The sequence below is a fragment of the Anser cygnoides genome, chromosome 15 (assembly GCF_040182565.1).
Source record: "Anser cygnoides isolate HZ-2024a breed goose chromosome 15, Taihu_goose_T2T_genome, whole genome shotgun sequence".
Lineage (NCBI taxonomy): Eukaryota > Metazoa > Chordata > Aves > Anseriformes > Anatidae > Anser > Anser cygnoides.
The window spans coordinates 1,411,472-1,432,476 of record NC_089887.1 but is presented as its reverse complement, the minus strand read 5'-3'; the positions used below and the strand labels follow the sequence as shown (position 1 = coordinate 1,432,476).

Genomic DNA, 21,005 nt, shown 5'->3' with positions numbered 1-21,005 from the left:
GCAGCACTTGGGTGCACACGCTCCTCGTTGCTCTTCTAGATTGCAATTAGCTTTAAGAATCCCCCCCAACACAAAATGTAGGTCAGTCGTAATTAGTTTGAATCCTGCTGCTGCCAGCTTTGCTTTTAATTAAGCTCCTCCAGAGGGGAGGCGGCGCACGAGGTGCGGTGCCGGAGCTGCAGCCCTCGTGGCACTCGTCACACGCCTCGTGGTCCCCGCTGGCAGCGCCCGGTCACCCGGCTGTCACCGCTGCTGGCACTTCCCAGCCCGCAGCTGCACTCACGGCACTGCTCACCACGAGGACGGGGGTGAGGAGCAGCCCTTCCCACCCGGGGGCTGCTGCGCCCTGCTTGCTCCGTTGTTTGGGGTGAGCCGAGCCCCGGGCACGGCCGTCGGCTGCAAACCGGCTCCAGTTTGCGCGTCAGGCTCAGGGCAGACCCGCTGCGGGGCAGGGAGCCGGCCATGGGCTGTCCTCCTGGTCCCCGAGACCCTCCTGCTGCGGGCAGCTGCAAGCTGTCGCCCGCAGGAAATCACCTCCGGCTGCCAATAGAGGTTTGCCATTCATCGAGCAGCGAGGTTTGCGCTATGAAATATTTAGTGAGGACTGGCTGTCCCTCGCCGTTCGCTCGCGGCTGCGGTCGTTGCAGTGTGATGCCTTCTTTCCGTTCCCATCCCCTCTGCGGTGGGCAGGCTGCTGTCAGAAGCGGTGGTGGGGCCGGGGGGTGGGCTGGGGGCCAGATCCTGCTCCCTGACTGCAGTGGGGCAGCTCTGGCTCGGCTGTACCGGCCTGTGGGGGGCCATCGGGGCTGGCCAGGGATTTTTGATGGCAAATCGGATGTGAAAATTAGATTTCTTGCAGAGCAGTAAGCCTGTACCTGCAGGACGGGTGTTAGTCCACGGATCGGAGTGCTGTGAGATGGCAGTGCGGGGCAGAGCAGCCAGCGCCGTGTGCTTTACAAGGGGTCTGTCGCTGCGAGGGGATGTCGGCAGTGGTGGACGTTAGGGTCCACGTTGGGATTTCCCCCCTTTGCTCACTGTGCTCTTTTTTCCAGCAGAGGGGGCCCGTTCCCCCCGGGGTGCCGTTAACACCACGGTCTCCTGCACCTTGTGCATTCCCTCGAGCTGCCGTGGCTTTTCAGCCGATCGCGCCGCATTTCAGGACCAAAACATTCTGCAAATCCCCGACGCGGTGTGAGCGGTGTTTGCAGAGCGTGGCTGCTCCAGCTCCTTTATATTCACCCTCAGTCCTGCAGACAGTGCGTGGTGCCGGCACCCTTGGCAGACCCGCTCCGTTCCCCTGCCACGAACCAGGCGCCCGCAGCCCCCTGCCAAGGAGTTTTCTCGGCGCCCTGCGCAGCGTGTGCCACCCGCGCCCCTTCCCCTCCCAGCCGTGGGCTGCCTGCCCATTTTACCCCTTCCAGGGCCGTGAATCACTCCGCTCCCTCAGCTCCATCGCTGCCTTTGAAGGTATTTATAAACTGCGATCGTCTCCCCTGCGCCTGCTTTAGCAGACGGTGTAAATTTAGCGCGCTTGTTGACTCTGCTCCTCTCCTCCTCGTCCGCATCCTTGCTGCTGGAGGAGCGTGGCTGTGCAGGAGCTGAGATGTTACCTCGGGCCTGATTAAAACCATCAAAACGCAGAGGCAGAGCCCTGCCGGCGCTGTCCTAGTGGGTGATGCCGAGCGCCAGCGTCCCGCGGTGTTGGGTAATTGCGGCAGGTCGGCACGCGAGGCGCTGGGATGGCCTCTCCGTGGGGGAGAGGCGCTTTGCCGAGCTCTGCCCAGCACTGGGTGGCCGTGCCTGCTGCCGAGGCCACCCCACGGGACCATCGGAGGGGATGGATGTGGCACCGCGCGCCCCGGGGAGCTCCGTGCGCTGGCTGCGGGCTTTGGATCAGTCGTGAGCGCAGCAGGTGCCGGCTGCCCAGCCCAGCCAGCCCCGTCACGCACCACTGCTTGGGGTTGTTTTAATCACACCCTAGTGATTACTGTGCTAATTTCTGTCAGTCTAGCAAGCAAATTAATCTCTCCGCTCTGTCCTCTGGGGCTGTTTGATCTTTAGGGTTGGGTTTGATGAACGTTTAGGGAGCCGCCTGCAGCTCGCGGGGCTGCGGTCGCTTGGTGTGCGGTCAGAGTGCGGCCCTTGCCCGCCACCGGGCTCTCCCCACACACCTCGTGGTGCCCCCGTCCTGCACCGCTGCCAGCTCCGTCCGGGCAGTTGTAAAACATTTCCTGTTGGCTCTGAGAAGCAGAGGATCTGAGGAGCCGGCACTGCTTCGCTGGTGCCCACGGTGCCCACCCCTGCCCTCGCAAACATGCGGGCCTTGCAGCGCTGTCGGGTGGGTGATGTCTTCCCAACCTGGCTTTGCTCCCTCCCTGCCTCTGGACCTCGCAGGAACCTGCACCTCGGCCCCAGGCAAGCACCGGGCGATGGCACAGAGGGGCACGGCCCCTCCTGCTCCTCCCTGCCGGCCCTGCTGCGAAACACGAGCGATACGGGGAAAAACAAACGGAGAGGGAAAGCAGTGCTGGCTGGGAGAAAAATCAGTAGAAGTGGCAGGCAGAGGAGTTATTTTCAAGTTGCTAACTGAATATGGAGTAGTTAGCTGTGCCTTTTGAAGGCCATTAGGATGGGATGCTGGCGCTCATTAATTTATTGCCAGAGGTGGTCTAGCCTGCGTCGCGCAGCACACTAAATCAGCGGTGCAGACACAAAGATTTAAGTATCCAAATATATGTAACTTGCAGCAGACGCAGGAAATGATCTTCTCACTGTGCCACCATGCAAATTACTCCAACAGGCGCTGTGACCAATTTATGCAAGTTTAAAAAAAGGGAGAGAGAAAATCAGCATAAACACAGCGGTGGAGCCGGTGCAGGCGCAGGGCAGCAGCTGCCAGGCGGGCGGCCTCACCGCTGCTTCTCTTCTCTTGCAGAATAAGGTGCTGACGGTGGATGGGGTGAAGGTGAAGCTGCAGGTGAGCCCCACGGCCCCGGAGCATCTCCCGTGGTGTTCGGGGCTCGGTAAAACCCCTGGGAGCCAATGGGCCAGGAGCAGCCCCAAAAGCTGGTCCCCATCCCCATCCCGTGCTTGGAAGCTGTCGTTGCGTGCATGCACGTGCATGTACACACGTGTGCGCACGTGCACCCCCATGGCTGCTCCGTCCCTGTCTGCCAGCCCCTCCGAAAAGCCCCGGCAGCAGGCAGAGACCAAGCTGCTCGCCCTGAGCCCCAGCTGCTTCCTGACCCCTGGGCTAGCAGCTGAATAACGCCATTAGCACCAATCTTCCCCCGACAGCAGCGTGGCACTCTGGAAACATATCGTGGCATTAAAAACTGATAAATTAAATTAACGAGTCCCCACACATCCATCTGCTGGATGGATTTTCTGATTAAGGACACGTTGCGAGCCCTTTGTCACATGCCGCCGTCCCTGTGGTCAGATGTGCTGAGGAGCGGGGAGGTGCTGCTTAAATATTTATTGCGCTTGGCCCCTCTCCTGTTACCGTCCTCAGAACCCCCCCTGCAGCTGCGAGCTAGTCACACGCAGATAGAGCAGCCCCTGGGCCGCTGCTAGAAGCAAACCGCTGAGGAAACTTTGCGGGGTTGTGCTGTGGCCGTGCGCTCGTTGTGTCCCGTGGGTGCCTGCGGGATGCGGCTGACCCCGGTCCTCTGCCTTGCAGATCTGGGACACGGCGGGGCAGGAGCGCTTCCGCAGCGTCACGCACGCCTACTACCGGGACGCCCACGGTGAGCACACCCGGGGCTGGGGGCTCGGGGGGCGCGCGGCACGGTGCCGGCACTAACGCGCCGCCGCTCTCTCCACAGCCCTGCTCCTGCTCTACGATGTCACCAACAAAGCGTCCTTCGACAACATCCAGGTACGTGCGGCGCCTCCCGGTCCTCTCCTGGCGGTTTCAGGCAGCTCCGCGGGTTTCCTGCGCTGCCGGGGCACCGCTGAGACTCCGCAGCTTCCAAAGCCCTGCAAGCGCTTGGAGCAAACCCGCGGCGCGCTGGCTGCAGGTGGCACCGGGATTTACTGGAGGTGGTGGTGCTCTGTGCCAGCCCCGGAGATGAGCAGGGTCTGGGGGCCTGGGGAAAAGCTGTGCCCCAGCTGCAGGGAGCCCCTGACCGGCCGTGCCCCAGGGCAGAGGTGTATGCCGGGGGCGCAAAGCGCGGCCGCTTCCGAGGGGCTGCAGTGGGTGCTGCGCACCCGTCTGGCAGCGAGGACAGTGCTGGGGCGTCGGAGGACGCGCGGAGAACATTTCCCTTTCCTGGCAAATGGAAGGGGCGACAGACTCACTTCACCGGCAGATTTATGCCGCGTGTAATTACAGCACCAGCTGGAGAGCTCGCTCCCGGTAAGTGAGCGCAGGCAGCCGCTGGGAACGAGGCGCTCCCTCGGCCCGGCCCGACGTTGCCCTGGCTGCCTTGGCAGCAAACCCAGGCAGGGGAGAAGGTCGCATCCTGCTGCCCCGCTCCTCGTCCCCCTGCAGACCTGCCCGTCCTGCCGGCCATCGTGGGGTCCCTTGTCCCCTCCCTGCAGACCCACGCAAGGCTCAGCGCGGTGCCGCCAGCGCGGGGAGGGGGATTTTAATCCCCAAAGGCCAGCAGGAAGGGGGAAGGAAGCTGTGCGGCCGCACAGTGCCTCTGCCAGCTGCGTCCCCACGCCACAAAGCTGCTTTTTGGCAGGGAGCAGATGGTGCCACGAGGCTGTGCGAGGGGAATGGGAGGACCTGGGGATGGGAGGACCTGGGGACGGGAGGACCTGGGGATGGGAGGACCTGGGGACAGGAGGACCTGCCCTCAGTGCCCCCCACCCCGCCGGGCCCGTGCAGCTGCTGGGCCGCTGCAAAGCGTGCTGCGAGCCAGGAGCAGTTAGCCCTGACCGAAGGGGACGTTGTTTGTGTCCCAGACGTGGAGTGCACCGTGCATGTCTGTGGCAAAAAGGCTAGAGCTGTCCCTGCCCCGGAGTGTCCTCCTGTCCCTCCTGTCCCCCTGCCCCAGGGCACCGGGGGTGCTCCCTGCAGGTGTGGGGACAGCCAGCAGCGGTGTCTTGTGCTGAGCTCGTGATCCCTCCATGAAAATTGCTCGAAGATTTCTCCCCCCACATTGTGGGGTTAGGGATTGCGGGGAGTTAGGGTCGGTTTGATTCGATTAGGCTGGATTAGAGGAAGGCAGGTTCACCCATGTGCTGCCTGATCATGCGGTGAAGCAGGCAGGGGGCACGGCCCAGAGCAAACCCTTGGCTTTATGCTTCTAAAACGCAAAGGGATTTTTTTGTTCTGCTACAAGGATGGTGAATTTCCCCAATAGCAGCTTTCTGAGCAGGCCTAGCCTTCCAGCCAAGGAGGGAATTCGGGTCCTGCGAGTGCCTGTGGGCAGTCCCCAGGGTGTGCAGGGGGCCTGGGGGACCCGGCTGCTCCCTGCCTGCGGTTCCTGCTGCGCCCAGCTGAGTTTCTGAGCTGGGCTTTTCATTTTACATCTCGCCCCCAGCCATCTCCTCCCTGTGTCTGTGTAAAGCCCCCGCTGTGGCATGGTTGTGGCAGGATCCCTGCGGAGGGGTCCCAGTGCCCAGGCCGGGGGCAGCCCCCATCCTCCTCCTCCTCCTCCTCCTGGAGCCGTTGCTCACGGCAGCCTGTCTCTGGTCGTCTCCCTCCAGGCTTGGCTGACAGAGATTCATGAATACGCGCAGCAGGACGTGGTCCTCATGCTACTGGGAAACAAGGTGAGCCTGGCCCCGGCGGAGCTGGAGCTGCCTCTGCCGACGGCCCTGTGCGGGTGCTGCAGGTGCCGTCAGGGCATAACGCAGGGGCGGTGATTCCTGGTTAGCTGCAGGTCCACGGCCAGCAGAGCCACCAAAAGTGGCCGCTTGGCCCAGGGGAGCCGCTTGCTCTCCAGTTTGGGAGCCCTGCTGCTCGCTGGAACCCAGGCGGATCCCATCTCCCTCCTGGTGCACGGGAGCTGGCTCGAGCCCTGCATGCTGCTGCGCTGCAGAGTCCCTGCAGGGAATACGGGATTGAGTCCAGGTGCTGGAGATGAAAGGAGCCTCTTGTGCTCATCCTGCAAGTCCCCGCTGAGCCCCGGCTTCCCCTTGCTGCAGGAGCAGCGCAGCATTGCTGGTTCCCCCTGCTGCTGTGAGGAGACTGCTTTTTCTTCTGCCTCGCCTGGTCCGTGAGGATTGCGTGTGGCACAGAGCCACAAATCACCTCGGACATGCCTGGAGCAGGGATCTCCAGCATCTCTGCGATGCACACGCGGTGTGAGCCTGCCCGTGGGGCATGGTGTTCAAAAAACCAGGCAGACTGCGGCAGAAAGGCAGGAGCGGGGAGTCAGGGCCCTTAAAAGCGTTCAGCAGAGCCCAAAGCCCCGAGCAGAGGGGAGCCAGCGAGGCTTTGCGCCGTGCCCCAGCAGCCCCGGGCTGGTGGTGTTTGGGAGCGTGGGGGCAGGAGGGTGGAGGGGGGTGTGGGGGCTGTCCGATGCTGACCGCCTAGATAATCCCAGCTTGCTCTTTGCTGTTGGCAGGTGGATTCAGCCCAGGACAGAGTGGTGAAAAGGGAAGACGGAGAAAAATTAGCCAAGGTAGGGGAGCGGGCTTTTTTGCTGCAGCGGAGCCACTTGTTGGGTGACGGGGGGCAGCACGCAGCCAGGCGGCTACCTGGGAGCTGCCTTCGGCCCTCGTCTCGCTCCCGTCTCCCTCCACCTCTGCTCTTTCTTTAAGCTTCCGCTGCCATTTCTTGCTTCTCTGTCCTATCCTGAGGCTCTGAAGAATAAACACTCCTTTACCTGTGACCCCTCGTGCAGCTTTCTCCCCCCCCACAGGGCCGGACCCCTCTCCCCCCGAGCTGAGCCCTGTGGCGAGCACCGTGCCCGCTGGGGCTCTGCGCGGAGCCGAGCTCGCGTCCCCGTGGGCCTCCCTGACCTCCTCCATGTCTCGTCCTGCAGGAGTACGGCGTGCCCTTCATGGAGACCAGCGCAAAAAGCGGCCTGAACGTCGAATTAGCGTTCACAGCCATCGCAAAGTAAGTGAGCGGTCGCGGCCGTGCTGCGCGCCCCTGCCGGGTGCGGAGCACTCAGTGCCTGCTCCCCTTGGCCACTGCCAGGCCGTGCGCGACACCATCCCCTGCATCGCCACCAAGCTGGTGCTGCAGGGAGGGCAGGCTCTTCAGTGGGAGACCTGAGAGAAAGGCCAGCTGCATCACGCACTGCTTTATTCTCTGGGGAAGTGCTTACCCATCCTGCATGAGCTGCAGGATGCTTCCTCGGGGGTTTAACGAAGCACTTAGACCAGGTCATGGCTCAGCGGAGCTGCTCCAGGCAGCTTAGAAGTAGGTGGGCAGAAAGGTAATGTTTTCCCCCTTCCTGCAGGGAACTGAAGCACAGGTCCATGAAGCTGCCCAACGAGCCCAAATTCAAGCTCCACGACTACGTGAAGAAGGAAGTGAGGGGCTCGGGCTGCTGCCGGTCCTAATGCGCTCGGTGCATTTGTACAGAGACTCATGCCACGTGTTTGTGCGCCGCGCTCTCTCCTCGTGGACAGTGTGTGCATGTCTGTCTTGTGTCTGTATCTGCGTACAAGGTGAGCTGAGACCTGTGGGGTGAAGGCAGCAGCAGGAAAAGCTCTATGGGCCGGCGCCGAGGCCGGCCGTGCTGCACCACGTGCCAGGCACGCTCCCCAGACCCCACAGCACCCACCCACACCACGGCTCCCCAGAGGGAAATGCATTTCCCTGGCCGGGCTGCTCTGCTCCCGCCCGGCTCGGAGCCGCTCTGCCCGGTGCAGGCAGGAGGGGACGCGGGGAAAGGGCTTGGTCGGTGTGGCCATGGCTCCCTCCAGGTTCCTCCACCGGTTCAGCAGCGACGGCGCTCAGCCAGGAGCACCCTGGGGTTGCTTTAATGCGAGGAGGAATGATGGGGCCTAGGGGCGCGAGTGCCTGCTCCCCACCAAAATCTGGGTGGGAAAAAATCCTGAATTCACTTTTCCCACGTACCCGGAATTCAGCTGATCAGATCCTTGGCCTGGGGCACACAGGAAAGCTTTGTTTTCAAGGCAACCGTTTTTTAGCTGCTTATTTCTGTCTGTCAGTCCTTCCCGTGTTGTAACATAGCTCCTCGATGAAGATTTCTCCTCTTCCCCGCAGAAGACAAGAGCTTAGATGTCCGTTTGAGTAAGCTCCCGCAAACATCTGTTGTACAGAGGTTTCCTGACTGTTTATCTGTTCGGCGAAGGCTTTGGTTCTCTCACTACAGCCATTTCTTGTACTTTAATGAGAAGAAAGCTAATGTACTGCAGCTTATTCCTGATCCCTTCATGTAAGCCCGATAGCTTTTTTAGACTGCAACAGTGCTTTGCTCCGAAGTTCTCTTGGGACAGCTCTTTCTTCTAAAGGAAGAAAGCCGAGGAGGCTGCTGTAGGCATTGACCGTGCAGGTTTGAGACTTCTGCCAGCTCTCTTCAAGGGACTCCTCAGCCCTTTTGTCTGTGCCAGGCACGTGGCTTTTGCTTTTGTTAAAGTTGCACTTCCACGTACAAATTACAACTTTGGAGGAAGTGTTTGGCCTCTGGCAATTTTCTTATTAAAAAAATTCCACCTGCACGACACCAGGTGCCCTGCTGCACTGCCCCTCCGTGCGCTGCCCCTATAAACAGGGCACTTAAATCAAGCCGTCCCTCACTCCCAGCTGGCAGAACACCAGCTCCCAGCAGTTATTTAGCTGCACCCGCCCCTTGTCGCAGCAGGGGTGCCAGCCTGAGCTGCAGCACAGCGTTCCCCAAGGGCACAAAGTCCCTCGGTGCATGGTTCAGGAAGGCAGCCACAGAGCAGACCCCTCGGAGCTGCACTTCTTGGCGAGCCACAGTAAAATGCGCAGCACTCAGAGCTAGAGTGGGTCCAGCACAACGATGGTACGGAGCCTAAAATAAACCTGCTGAGAACAGAGCATTTTTCCTGCATAGCTTGTTAGGGAGAAATGTCTGTTACCCGACTTAAATTTTGTTAAAAACCCTGTTCCCGGGGGAATGTTTGCAGCAACCAGCCTGGAGCAGCCCCCACTGATGTGCATCGCTGGGCAGAGCCTGCTCCCTGCTGGCAGCACCATGCAGGGCCCGGGGGGGAGGCAGCGAGGGCAGCCTCCTGTTCCTCATCAACCCTTCCCAGCACCAGAGGCATCCCACCAGAGGCACAGAAGAGCAGCAGGCAGCTCAAACGCCTGGGTCTGTTCCCAAACCTGCCTTTGGTGTTTTCTCAGAATAACTCACGGTGTAAGAACAGCCCCTGCCCCAAGGTGCCAGTCACTGCACAGACACTACCTCCTTCCCCCTCCTCACAGGCAGGACACCTTTGGCCATCCTGAAAAAGCTGACAGCTCCTAACTCGGTACTTCGGGGTGGGACCAAAAACAATCTAAAAATAATTTAAATAGAGCAGATGTGAGCACTACTTTTTGGGTATGCCTGTCAGGACCTAACTAGTACAGCAGAACCAGAACCGCATTTGGGGAACTTCCTAACCCCCCCAAACTGAAGGGACACTCAACCCCCATCTACCCCGCCACAAGGTCCCTGTGCACCACTCCCCTCCCGCTGCCCGCACACCAACCTTACTGCTGAAGCACCCCTCCGCTCTTCTTTGGTTTTTTTTTTACATGGGCCTCTACTGCCCCCAAGCGATGCAGAATGGTTCAGTGCATTCAAGCAAGCCGAGGACTTGGCATGACATGCACTTCTCATTTTCGCTGGCTCGTTTACAGCTTTTGTTTCATTCCTGTTAATAAATTTTTTTAATAATCCTCGCGGCTACAGTGGTGTTTTTGTCTCATACCCGAACTGTTCGATCATTCAAATAGTTCAGCTCATTCTTGAGCCTACCTGGATGGTTGCATTACCAGCATGGGCCCAGGTACCCCCCTGCACCCACCAGGAATTCAAGGGACCCAGACTACAGCTGAGCTGCAGCACACATCGTACAACAGCTTCCTTCAATAATAGCAATGATTTGCTGTGTGCCCAGATGCAAAATTCTGTTAAGTCTATGGTTTTGTGCGTTATGCATAGAATTTGTAAAGAACAGAGACAAAACCAGAAGTCTTTTGAAAACTTTATTAAATCTGTAAGCTGTAGAACCAGCCCAATAGAGAACCCAAAGTGGGGATGCAGCAGCAAGCAGTTTGAAAGTTACAAGGCTGAGCTTGATTTGAGAATATGGAAATAACAAAGACCTGAACAACTTATTAAATTCAAAAAAAAAAGATTTAAATCATTCACCTACACAACCTAGCACTGTGAGGCCTGCTGCCTGTGAGTCCTTTTGTTTACCTGTACTACTGCATCCACTGCCTGCCATTACTTTTGCTGTAGGCTACCACGTGGCAGAGGAAAAAATAACTTTGATTTGTTTCACGGAATTCTGCAGCTGATGCTGTGTTCTTGAAAAACCGCACTGACTCTTTTAACTGTACAGCATGAAAAGCATCAGCTTCGCTGTTAGATACAGCAACCCCAGAAGAGTTTTTTAACCGTACTCGGGTGCATCCCTTGCTGTGTTCTCAGCCTGACGCCTACGTTACGCCCGGGGTCGCAGCTACACGAGGCGCACCAGGCCGTTACTCCAGCCCGGTTTCACTTGCCCCAAAGCGCCTCGTGGCCCCGCACAGCTGCAGCTTCCCGAGCCGGCTCAGGAGCAGCAGGTCACCGCACACGTGTGCGCCTCACCGCCCGGAACTCCACGGCGACCGCCGGGCCCTCAGGCCTCCCTTCCCGTGCCGCCGTTGCGGTGCGGGTCCCGCCGGCCCTGCGGAGAGAAGGCGGCGCGGTGAGAGCAGCCCGCCGCGCCCCGCGCCGCCCGGCCCGCCGCTCCCTCGAGCCTCAGCCGCGATGCGTCAGCAGGGGCCGCGGCCGCCCGCCGCCCTCAGACGAGGTGTCAGAAAGGATCGGATCATCCCCGGCTCGCCCAGGCCCGGCCCCGTGTGGCGGTCCCGGCCCCGCCGCCCCCCTCGCCGCCCACCCCTCACCTACCTCTCCGCCGGAAAGGACGAAGTGCGCCCCCGCCAGGCTATTTATAACCACCACAACGCTGCTATTGGCCAGACTGCCTGCGGGCTCAGCCAATCGCCAGCAGTTGGGGTGATCGCCCTCACCCCTCTGCCGGCGCTCATTGGCTGCCGCTCCTCCTCTCCCCAGTGGCGCGGTGCGGGCCGAGGCGCGGTTCGGCGCCGCCCGATTGGCCCCCGGAGGAGGCCGAGCGAAGCCAGTAGCGACAGCGATTGTAACACCGACCGACCGCGGACGCGCCAATCAGCGCTGGGCCGCGCGGGCCGCTGGGAGCTGTAGTCCCGGCGTCTCGGAGGCGCGGTGAGGAGCGGGCGAAGGTCGGAGCGCGGGACTACAAATCCCGAGGAGCACCGAGAGCGGCGCTTCCGGCCCGGGCGGCAGCGGGGCCGCGGGACGAGTGGGGGCAGGCCCGGGGCCGCGATGTGCCGGGGCCGGGTGCCGCAGCTCCGGCCGCCGCCGCTGCCAGGTACGGGGCGGGGCGGGGCGGCGGGGCCGGGCCGGGCCTCGCGCTCCGGGCTCGGGCCTGGGGCAGCGGCGGGGGTTCGCCGGGCGGTGGTGCCAGGCCCGCTGGTTGTGGCCCCCCCCACACCCGGTGCCCCGTGAGGGCCGCTGGGCCGGCAGCGGCTGCTCCTGCACCGGCAGCGCCGGCGGGTGCCCGGGTTCAGCCCCGGCAGGCCGAGCTCGGCTCCTTTGCAGCCGCCCCGAGCGCTCCGTGCTGCCGGTAGGGGGCTGCGGGGCCCGGTGCGGGGTGCTCGGTCTGCGGAGGGCCGGGTGAGCCGGGGTGGGGGGGGGGCTCCGGGAAGCCCCTGCGGGAGAGGGGCGTGAGGTGGGGCCGTCCCCCACGGGCCCTGCGTAGCTCCCCGGGGGCCGCGCGAGGCGCGGCGGCAGCTCGGGGGAAGGGCTGTGCGGGTAACCCTGCCGGGGGCTGCCCGCCCTGCTCCGGGCCTGGGCGCCCCGCGCTGCGTCTGTGCGGCTCCCCGGCCGGAGCCCTTCGGCAGGGCTCTCCTGCCGGCTGTTTGACACGGCTCCACTCGTCGCTGCCACCGCGAATCGCTGCCTTCCGCCGCTGCAAGCGGCAGTGCCGGGGGCACCCCCAGAATCCGGGGCTGCATCATGTCAGCGCTGCACAGACGCCCACTGACTGCGAGCCCAAAGGGAGCACGCAGAACGCACAGCTCTGCCCTCGCTGCACAGCTGGAGGAGCGGGACATCAAAGGGCTTGGGGATTTCCCAAGGGTCACGCAGGAAACTGTAGGATCAGGGCACTGCTCTGCAGCCTGCTGACCCCGAAGTCACCGTGGGTGCAGCGTGAGAAAGCCCAGGGTAAATCCAGCCACGACAACACAAAGCTCCCGCGTTGTGGTTTCACAGAATCATTAGGGTTGGACGAGCCCTCCAAGATCATCTGGTCCAACTGTCCCCCTGCCACCAATGTCACCCCCTAATCCACGTCCCCAGGCACCACGTCCAGCCTTCCCTTGAATGCCCCCAGGGACGGTGACGCCACCCCCTCCCTGGGCAACGCATTCCGGTGCCTGCCTGCTTTGGTTCAGCGCAGCAGGCGGCAGGAGATCGCTTGCAGGTGAAGCCGCCGGCAGGAAGGAAAGTTCCGTGACGGGGGAGGTTCAGTTGTACCACGCAGCACTGGGAGACCTAAGCCGGGCTGGAGGGACCAGGGCGTTGGGTCGGGGAGTGAATGCGGGCAGCTTTGCTGACCCGGGCTGCGAGGAGGGAGGGCTGCGCGCTCTGGGATGTCGCTCCTGCAGTGTGACCGTGTTTGTGCCTGCTGTGCCCCGTGAGGAGCTGCTCTGGGTGCACGGCGCCCTGCTGCGTGGGGCAGGGCGGGCACACGGCGCCCTGCTGCGTGGGCAGGTGTCCGGCAGCACCCCCCCGCCTTGCAGGCCTGTCTCCCAGGCTGGCCCCGCTCCCTGCCCCAGGAAGGCTTTTCCTTTCCGCGGCAGCTCTGTGCTAACTGGTTTTCCCCGGGGTGCCTCCGCAAGCACAGACCGCGTTGCTGCTTTTTAGGCCGCTTGATATTCGGCGTTACGAATAGCTCGGGAACTATCTAAGGAGGGCGAGAAACTTGAATTCCCTGAAAAGCGAGAGGTGGACGAGCCCGTCCCTGCGGATTCCTCGGGTCCAAGGCACAAGGCCGCGTGCAGCAGGAGGGCTGGTTTCTCTTAACTATCCCAAACCCCCCCCCCCAGCCCGTGAGCGGCCCGGCAGAGCGGCGAGGCGGCGCGGGGATCGGCTGCGCGGGGCTTTTCTGGCTGGCTGGGCAAGTCCCCGCTGCTCCGCGTGCCTTTCTGCTTACCTCACCGGGAGCCGCGCGCAGACAGCGCAGGGGACGTTTTGGCCGGGGGAAGCTGCCCGCAGCTGCGGGGCTTGGTGCTGGCGGCGGCTCCGGGCCCCGCCGCCCCGTGCCGGTGCGGGCAGGCAGCGGTGAGCGCTGCGGGCAGCGGGGCCCTGCCAGCCGGCCCGGGCTGCCTGCCTCCCTCGGGGCCGCCGATGGCAGCGGTGGGGGAACCGAGCAGTTCTCACACCCCTGCTTAGGTCGGAGTGAGGGCAGCAGGTACCCGAGGTCTGGCGCCGGGTTAGAAGCGGTGCCTGCAGCTAGCTGGAGCTGCCCTGTGCTCCCGTTGTGATCCTGAGCGCGTCCCGAGGCTGTGTGACGGTGACCCCAGCAAGTGCTCTCTGGGGTTGTTCCCGGTGGTTTCAGAAAGGTGAAATCCTCAGGGTTCGCAGAGGGAAGGTTTGGGAGAAGAGGCAGGGCCTCGCGCCCCCTCTGCCTTGCACCTGAGGCCGTTGTGGCCGCAGCACGGCTGCTGACTGCGCGCCGGGAGGGATTTAAACAGGACCTTCCTGGCGTGATGGCAGGGGGCTGCGGGGCGCTGGAGGGTGCTTGTGTGTGAAACTGGGCAGGGGGTGTGCTGTGGTGGAAGGGGCAACATCCATTTCTTCAGGAATCAAGGATTCGGTGCTCGTTTGTCTGGGACCTGACATCACTGCTTTGACCATCCTTTGCCCGGCTCACCTGGTAGCCGTGAAGCACGGCGGTGCCTGTCCCTCGCAGTGGGTCGCAGCTCTATGGACTGGGCTCTCCTGCTTGTTCTCAGTCAGAAACTGTACACACAGAACAAAAATGCACAAAAAAAGTCTTTTATTTGTAAAGAAGCTGATGCGTTTCAGACGGATCCCTAGGGTGGTCTGGTTGCACCCAGAGGGCAGATGAGCACGGCGCGAAGTGTCAGAGCCTGGGAAGGCGTCTGGGGAGGGCAGGGGAAGGGAACGGTGCGCATCCCTCTGGCCCGTGTCCTACAGGTCAGGCTAGGTGCTCGTAGTCGTCGTCATCACGGTGCTCTGTAAATGCTGGTACCGAACTCCACGAGCACTTCGGAAATGAATGCTGTTTCCACCAGAGGCACTGACCAGGAGGGCTGCAGCGACTGTCCCGGGGCTGCCTCTAAAGCCCTGGTGTTTGAGCTCGTGAATCTTGCCCCGTTTGTGCTTCGGTCGGAGACCTTCCCTGGCAGGTTGCGGTGGCCCATGGGAATCACGGGTGGGAAATGGGGGCAACGCCTCGTGCTGCAGAAGAACGAGGCGGAAAGAGCCTGCCCGAAGTGGACCCGGACGTTCCCTGCTACCCCCCCTGGAAGAGCCCTGCACCTGCAGGAGCTGGGGAGGTGGCCGAGGAGGTGGGTGTAGTCCCCGAGCCCACGCAGCCTGCGCTCAGCCCCTGCCATGCCCTTGTCCTGCCGAGCCGGGCTGTCGGGGCAGCTCAGCTCATCTTGTGTAATAACATTTCCCCGGTGATGTGCCAGCCCTCTGCGGGATGTGTAACCCTCGCGGTTCTGCCTGCGGTGTCGTAAGAGGAACGGAAACTTGTGCCTTTCCCCGTGAATATCCACCCCGCGAAGCCGGGAGGGTCGCGTCGCCCGGCCGCTTCCCAGGCAGCACAGAGCAGCCTGTCCGTGCCTGCCCGTCCCGCCAGGCCCTGCAAGGTACGCTCTGCCGGCCCAGCGCCTCCGCGGGGGTGAGCGGCCTCGCTCAGAGGCAGCGCCGGTGAGCCGAGGGAGGAAGAAAGGAGAGACCGAAGCAGACGCAGGGCCCGTAGCTGGGCTTTGTGGGCCGTCGGTTGCGCAAGGCTGGGACGTTGGCAGGTTTCTCAGCTTTGCAGCGGGGCGTTGCGCCTGGCAGCCGCTCCCCTGGGGCGCGGTGTTTTCCCTGAGAGCGTCCAGTGCCCTGCTGCCGCCTCCCCCCGGGGCACGGAGCCCAGCACTGCTGCTGTGCCCGTGGCAGCGAGGTTCCCGCGTCAGGAGCCGGCTCCAGAACCAGGACGAGGCAGCTTGCGTGGTCTTTGTGGAGGACACGAGCCCTGCCATCCCTGCGTCTCACGCCACGTCTCCCCCCGAAGCCTTGGCCGTGTCCCTGAGGTTGGTTGCGAGGACCTGCCGGGCGCTGGGAGCGGCCGGGCGAGCGGGTGCTCGGGGCGATGCCCCGCAGCCGGAGGGGCCAGCAGCAGCCCCACCAGCACCCTCCTTCAGCCCGGCTGCCCCCGCCGTTCCCCTCCCCGCTCCAAGGCGTGCCGCCGGGCTTGGCGGCAGCGGGAGGCAGCCGGCAGAGAACTGCCTCGCTGCTGGCTTTCCTGGCTTCTGCAGCGGGGGGAAAAAGAGTGCTGCTTTCCCCAGCTGTCCGCAGGCAGTGGTGGTTGGGTTTTTCCTTCCCTGCCTTACTAAACGAGGGGTTTTAAGGCTTTTCTTCTCGCTGAGTCTCCAGAGCCCGAGCTGATCGCTGCGGTGCGGAAGGGCTGAAACCTGGCCCTTCCCTGCCTCGCGTCTGGTTCCTATCAGCCGCGTGGTTTGGTGAGCGGTGGGTTCCCACAGCTTCCTTTTTTCCGGGGGGGATTTTTCCCCTCGCTTTTTATGGTCAAAAGCAGCGTGGTTGCCTTTGAAAGAACAAACAAACAAACTCCAGGCAAGGAAAGCCTGGGCCACAGCCTCCGCGGCCCGGTTCGGTGTGAATCGCGGGGTGACCCTGGGCCGGGAAATGAGAGCGTTCCCGGCGCTCCTGGCCTGCTGCCTCGCGGAGCCGCCGGGTGCTCGGGGGATTCCTGGAGCCCCTTGGCGTTTGGTCATCGAAAAAGGGCTTTGCAGACCAGAGGATCCCGTGACTTCCAGTAAATGCTGATTATTCCTTCTAGGTCACAGAGCACACGTCTTTCGTAACAAGGCCGCTGACGTTTCGCTGTGTGGTTGTTGGCACCTCCTCCAGCCACGGCTCTGCTCCGGCCCCGGAGGGCCCAGGTGCCGGGCCAGGGTTCGGGGATGCAGCAGGGATTTTTGCTAACGCCGCAGGAAGCTGCTATCAATGGCAAGAACACCTCTGCTGCTTCCCTTTAGCTTTGCTGTCGGTTGGCAAAAGCATTTCTCAGCACCTCGTGGCAGAGCGCTCGAGGCATGGAGGGGCTGTCAGGGAGGTGTCTGCTCTGCTGAAGTGCTTCCTGCGCGTGGTGGTTGCAGAGGTTTGGGCCGAAATCAGGTATTCGCCTGGTGGCTGGCGTTCTGCATGCTGGCTGCTATCCCGCGGGACATTTTTCCCATTGCTCGCATTCCTCGGGTTTCTGCTCAGAGCCGGCACGGAGCGGCTCCCCGCTGCCGGCAGGTAGGTCGCTCAGCCAAGCTGCAGGGCTCAGGACGTGCTTACGAACAAGGAGTGGAAAGTCCCCGTGTTGCAGCCCGCCTTCCCTGCCTCGCTTTGGATTTATCCAAGCTCTGTTGCAATCGGATCCTGCAGCCATTCCCGTGGGCTTTGGGGCAGGGTGCGTGGGCAGCTACAGGGGAGGTAACTCAAGGGTACGGCAGGTCCTCACCCGTTATGTCTGAAGGCAACGCAGGCCCTGAAAATGGGAAGGGGGTGAAGGGTTTGCCTGAGCCCCGAGAGCCCCCAGTCCTCCGTAAGGATGGGCTTGGCTGCTTTCCATCTGGGAGCGATTATTTGCCTCGAAACTGGGTAGGGATATTCGGTATGCCGGATAGCCCCAGTGCCTCGCCCGAGGTCACAGGAGAGTGAGAGGCTGAGTGGGGTTCGGATCTCTTGGGGCCGCGGCCAGGCGTTACCAAAAGCTGTCTGCCCTCTGGCCACTGCTGCCCCCCACGGGTGGCCTTCAGGCCTCGATGCTCTGAGAAGGAGCAAAAGGAGCACGAGGATCCCCAGGGCGAGGTCCCGCGTGCTGGAGCCCGGCGCCGGGCTCGGCAGGTCTCCGTAGCGCGGCGGCACAGCCCTGCTTCGCTCCTGCTCTTCTCGGGACCGCTCCAGCAACTGCCGAGCGTCTCCCGAGGGGTCTGGCGTTTGCAGGCAGCCGGGACAGAGCTTCAAAACGTGTGGAAGACATGATCCAGATCCCTGGTTTTGAGATGGTCGTGGGTAGGGTGTAGGGGGGTTGTTTGCTGGGTTGGTTTGGTTTTTTGGTTTTGGCCGTGAGCAGGGCAGTGGTGAGGGCGCCTCGGGTGTTGCGCTGTTGGCGGCGTTTGACGGGGCGGCACGCAGCCGCTGTGCTCTCCTGCTGGGAGCGAGGAGGCCCCTGTGGGAGCCGGTGGTGGGAACCCAGTGGTCTCTTAGCAAGCGCCTGGGGATTTCGGAGTCGTCGCCCTCAGGTAGGAGAGAACCAGCAGCGCCCTTCCGCTTCCCAGTCGCTCGCCCAACAACTTCCCAGGCTTCCTTCGCCGCCGGCGGCTCCTGTCCCGCAGAGAGGGATTGGGGTTGTGCTTTAGTCAGCTGGTTTTGGCCAGCCTGCTCTCACTGCAGATGTCTGTCTGTTTAGCCCTTGGACTCTGCTGCTGGCAGGAGAGCGGCGAGATTTAACCATGCCGTGGGCAGAAGGGATCTTCTCATCGGGGTTTTTCCTGAGCAGCTTACTCCCGGAGCGCCTGCGCAGGCTGGGACAGGCTGCAAGTGCGAGCAGTCCCTCCCAGCTGCCAGGACGCCTGGGAGGAGAGCTCCGTGCCGTGCCCAACCTCTCTTCTGTGATGGAAACTTCTGTCCAGGCCAGAGGCAGCTCCGTACGACGGCAGAGAGGTGCAGCTCCATCCTGGGGGAGCAGCTCTGGTACCCCGGCTCCCGCGGAGGCTGCCTGAGAGCATCCTGCCGAACAGGCAGCAGCGGGGCTTTGTGCCCTCAGCCAGCGTCAGGTTCCAGCAGAGGTTAAAGAAAGCCAGTCCCATGTGTTTCCGCAGAGTATTGTTGTGCAATACTCGACTTTGCAAATTTGAACCCATTTAAAGTCCTGTGTAAACAACTGAGGAAGAGAAGCGAGCCCCTCGGCTGACTTCTGGGGGGAGGAGGTTTCTCGGGTTGGCCGATGACCCAGGCTTTGCCGGCTGTTTCTGGGCAGAGACTGAGTGGGATCCAGGATCACAAACGTGTTAATTGAGTAAGGTTTCTTCCTTACATAGTGGGATAAAGGTTTTACGGGTACAGCCTCGCATCCTTTTCTGCCTCCAACACACGCACAGCTCCCTCGGCGCGCTGCAGGGCCAGGCTTGTGTCTGGGGCTTTAGCCCAAATCCACCCGTCGCGGCGTGCTCTGCTCTGTGCCCGCTGTGTCTGGCGGAGGCAGCTCCCTGTTGGGGCCCTGCTGCTGATCCCTGCGGTGTGCAGGGTGCGGGGCGGCGGCAGCTGAGGTGCTTTGACCTACGCTCAAACCGAGGGGGGAGAGAGGGCCAGGTATGGAGACCGCGTAGGGCTGCTGTCTGCTGGGACTGGGAAGTCTGTCTGCAATTGGAGCGGTCGTACACTTGTAAAAGCTGCTAGATTATGGGTGTTCCAGTATTTGGGTGAGTAAGAAGTGCTGTTAAAAGATACCAGATTCTTTGCAAATTCTGCACACTCTGCTGAGGAGTGATTTGAAGGGGCCTGGCTTTGTTTGACCTTGCTACTTGTTTCTGAAAATCCAGGGTTACGTGCAATTAGGTAAATACTTGGACTTAATGCTACAGAGGAGTGTTTTCTGAGCCCAGAGATACGTGCAGTGATCCTAACTCTTTTTCTGTCTTTCTTCTTCCGCAGAGCAAACTTCCCATGACTAACAAGTGCTGGTTGGATTATGAGCTCAAACAAGAACGCTCGCTACAATCGTTTCTCCAGTGGCACAACAAACATCACTACTCCTGAAAACACTAACGGGGTAAGCCCTGCTGTTAGCAGGGGGTGGGCTAGGGGTGCTTCTCGTGTTCTTATCCTTTCTTTTGAGAAAAGGAGGATGGCTGTTGAGGATTTGGTACTTTCTCCCCCTTAAAAATCCTGGTATCCAGAAATGAAACTTGGGAATATGTACGCTGTGTTTGGGTATATTCACAATCCAGGAGAGGCAGCAAGTCTTCGGGCTGTGCTGCACCGATACGCGCTGACCTTCTTTCTGTCCATATTTCAGACAAGAATGGAAACAACTTTTGGGCCGGCCTACTCTGCTGTGACAACCATCACAAAGGGTGAGCACATTTCATGTGTGGAGCTTCCCCCCAGAGCAGTGTGTGTGAATCCTAGCAGACTTTTCCTTGTTGTTTCACAGATCATAAAGCTGTTGGGAGAGTCACTAAGTGTTCGTTACAGACAGGTGCCGAGGTGCTGCTTTTAGTAGTCTGCAGCCCAAGTGTTATTTAATCACGGCATCTGATCACCAGGCATGATGGAACAAGCATCCACAGGAATTTTCTCCTATTACACAGGCTTTACAGTACCACTGAGAGGCCCTTGATGAAATTAGGGTAGTACAACAGGGCCTGATACGGAGTTTAGTCCCGAATCTTCACTCTCGGCCTGCCCGTGAGTCACTCTGGACACTTTGGTAAAACCCCCATGGCCATTTTTAGCTCAGACAGGAGGGGGTGCGAGTGTACCTGCTCGTATCAAATCCTTGTGCTTTGTTCTTCAAAGCCCAGCAGCTGAGGAGTCTGAGCTCTGACACACGGCGTGAATGTAGGAAGAGATCTGGTTTCACTTTGGAGTAAAAATATCCTTACTTTAGTAAAGATAAGAAACTGGCACTTGACACCAATTTAGATAAGGAAATGAACAGTCTGCCTGGAGGAGCTGTTTGGATTACATTTGTACAGGACTCTGGAATCTGGTTTTGGACTCCTAAATATTTACATTTAGAACTTGATGTACTTCCGTAATACTATCTTTATACAACCATCCCCAGTTTAATATAGCATGCTTCCTTTGTGCTACAAGAAATAGCCAGACCTCCCTTAGTCTAAGCAGTTTTTGATGGGTGACTGAGATACGTGTGAGTACAAGGTTTCCTTTTCATAGTGTTTTTAACCGATGGGCCTGGACCTGGCAGAACATTATCTGTGCTCCTTGAAAGATCGCATGCATTTCAGCAAGCTATCAGAGATCAGGATTATTCAGCCTGCACTGATGTGTCCAGGTCAGGAACTGGAGTAGGGGAATCCCTTGTCTGTTCCTTTTCCAAGGAACACGTAGAGTTACAGACACCTGTAGCTTGGAAATGTTACCATGGAGCCTAATTTTTTTTTTTTTTTAATTTGCATTAAAGCTGACGGGACCAATACTTTTAAACAGCATCGTCGGACCCCATCCTCCTCCAGCACGCTCACCTACTCCCCACGAGATGAGGACGATGGCATGGTAGGTGTTGCCAGGAGCCCCCTGGTGAATGGCTTAGCTGCTTGTACCTCAAATGGGAGACATCTGGTGCTCCTCTGGACGTCTCCGCCTCCCTCTTCACTCCCATGCGCTGTGTTGTATCCGCTGCAGATGTCTGCACCGGAGGCAGGACCAGCCTCAGCATTTCCTGGCTGCTCCCACGGCTGGAGCAGAGCGGGGTCAGAGGCTGCTTCTGGCCTGGGGCATTAGGCTGGCACTGCTTGGGAATGGTACGTGGTTATGGAGCCCAGGGGCTACGCATCCCCCAGACCTACCTGTGGGGACGAG

At 60.8% G+C, this 21,005-nt stretch overlaps 2 protein-coding genes and 1 non-coding gene across 5 annotated transcripts in view; 2 read left to right on the top strand and 1 right to left on the bottom strand.

Annotated features, from left to right (window-relative positions):
- RAB26 (RAB26, member RAS oncogene family) overlaps positions 1-9,787 on the top strand; it is a 31,261-nt gene extending 21,474 nt beyond the window's left edge. Inside the window, exons 3-9 of the mRNA XM_066977356.1 lie at positions 2,936-2,977; positions 3,683-3,749; positions 3,828-3,880; positions 5,662-5,727; positions 6,525-6,581; positions 6,945-7,021; positions 7,368-9,787. Coding sequence (XP_066833457.1) covers positions 2,936-2,977; positions 3,683-3,749; positions 3,828-3,880; positions 5,662-5,727; positions 6,525-6,581; positions 6,945-7,021; positions 7,368-7,470 — 465 coding nt within the window. The 3' untranslated portion in view covers positions 7,471-9,787. The remainder of the gene's footprint in view (positions 1-2,935; positions 2,978-3,682; positions 3,750-3,827; positions 3,881-5,661; positions 5,728-6,524; positions 6,582-6,944; positions 7,022-7,367) is intronic.
- A 1,070-nt stretch (positions 9,788-10,857) lies between these two features.
- On the bottom strand, positions 10,858-10,944 carry LOC125183298 (small nucleolar RNA SNORD60). Its single transcript, XR_007165094.1, has one exon. It is a non-coding gene; the product is annotated as a small nucleolar RNA SNORD60 (small nucleolar RNA).
- Positions 10,945-11,357: 413 nt separating this feature from the next.
- Positions 11,358-21,005, top strand: part of TRAF7 (TNF receptor associated factor 7) — a 28,107-nt gene continuing 18,459 nt past the window's right edge. The window contains exons 1-4 of one of the 3 annotated variants that reach the window (XM_066977355.1): positions 11,358-11,514; positions 19,113-19,230; positions 19,477-19,534; positions 20,608-20,699. In XM_066977355.1, coding sequence (XP_066833456.1) covers positions 19,150-19,230; positions 19,477-19,534; positions 20,608-20,699 — 231 coding nt within the window. In that variant the 5' untranslated portion in view covers positions 11,358-11,514; positions 19,113-19,149. Of the gene's footprint in view, positions 11,515-15,456; positions 15,482-19,112; positions 19,231-19,476; positions 19,535-20,360; positions 20,479-20,607; positions 20,700-21,005 lie in introns of those variants that run through there. The other 2 variants (XM_048065298.2, XM_048065306.2) reach the window with 2 other exon arrangements.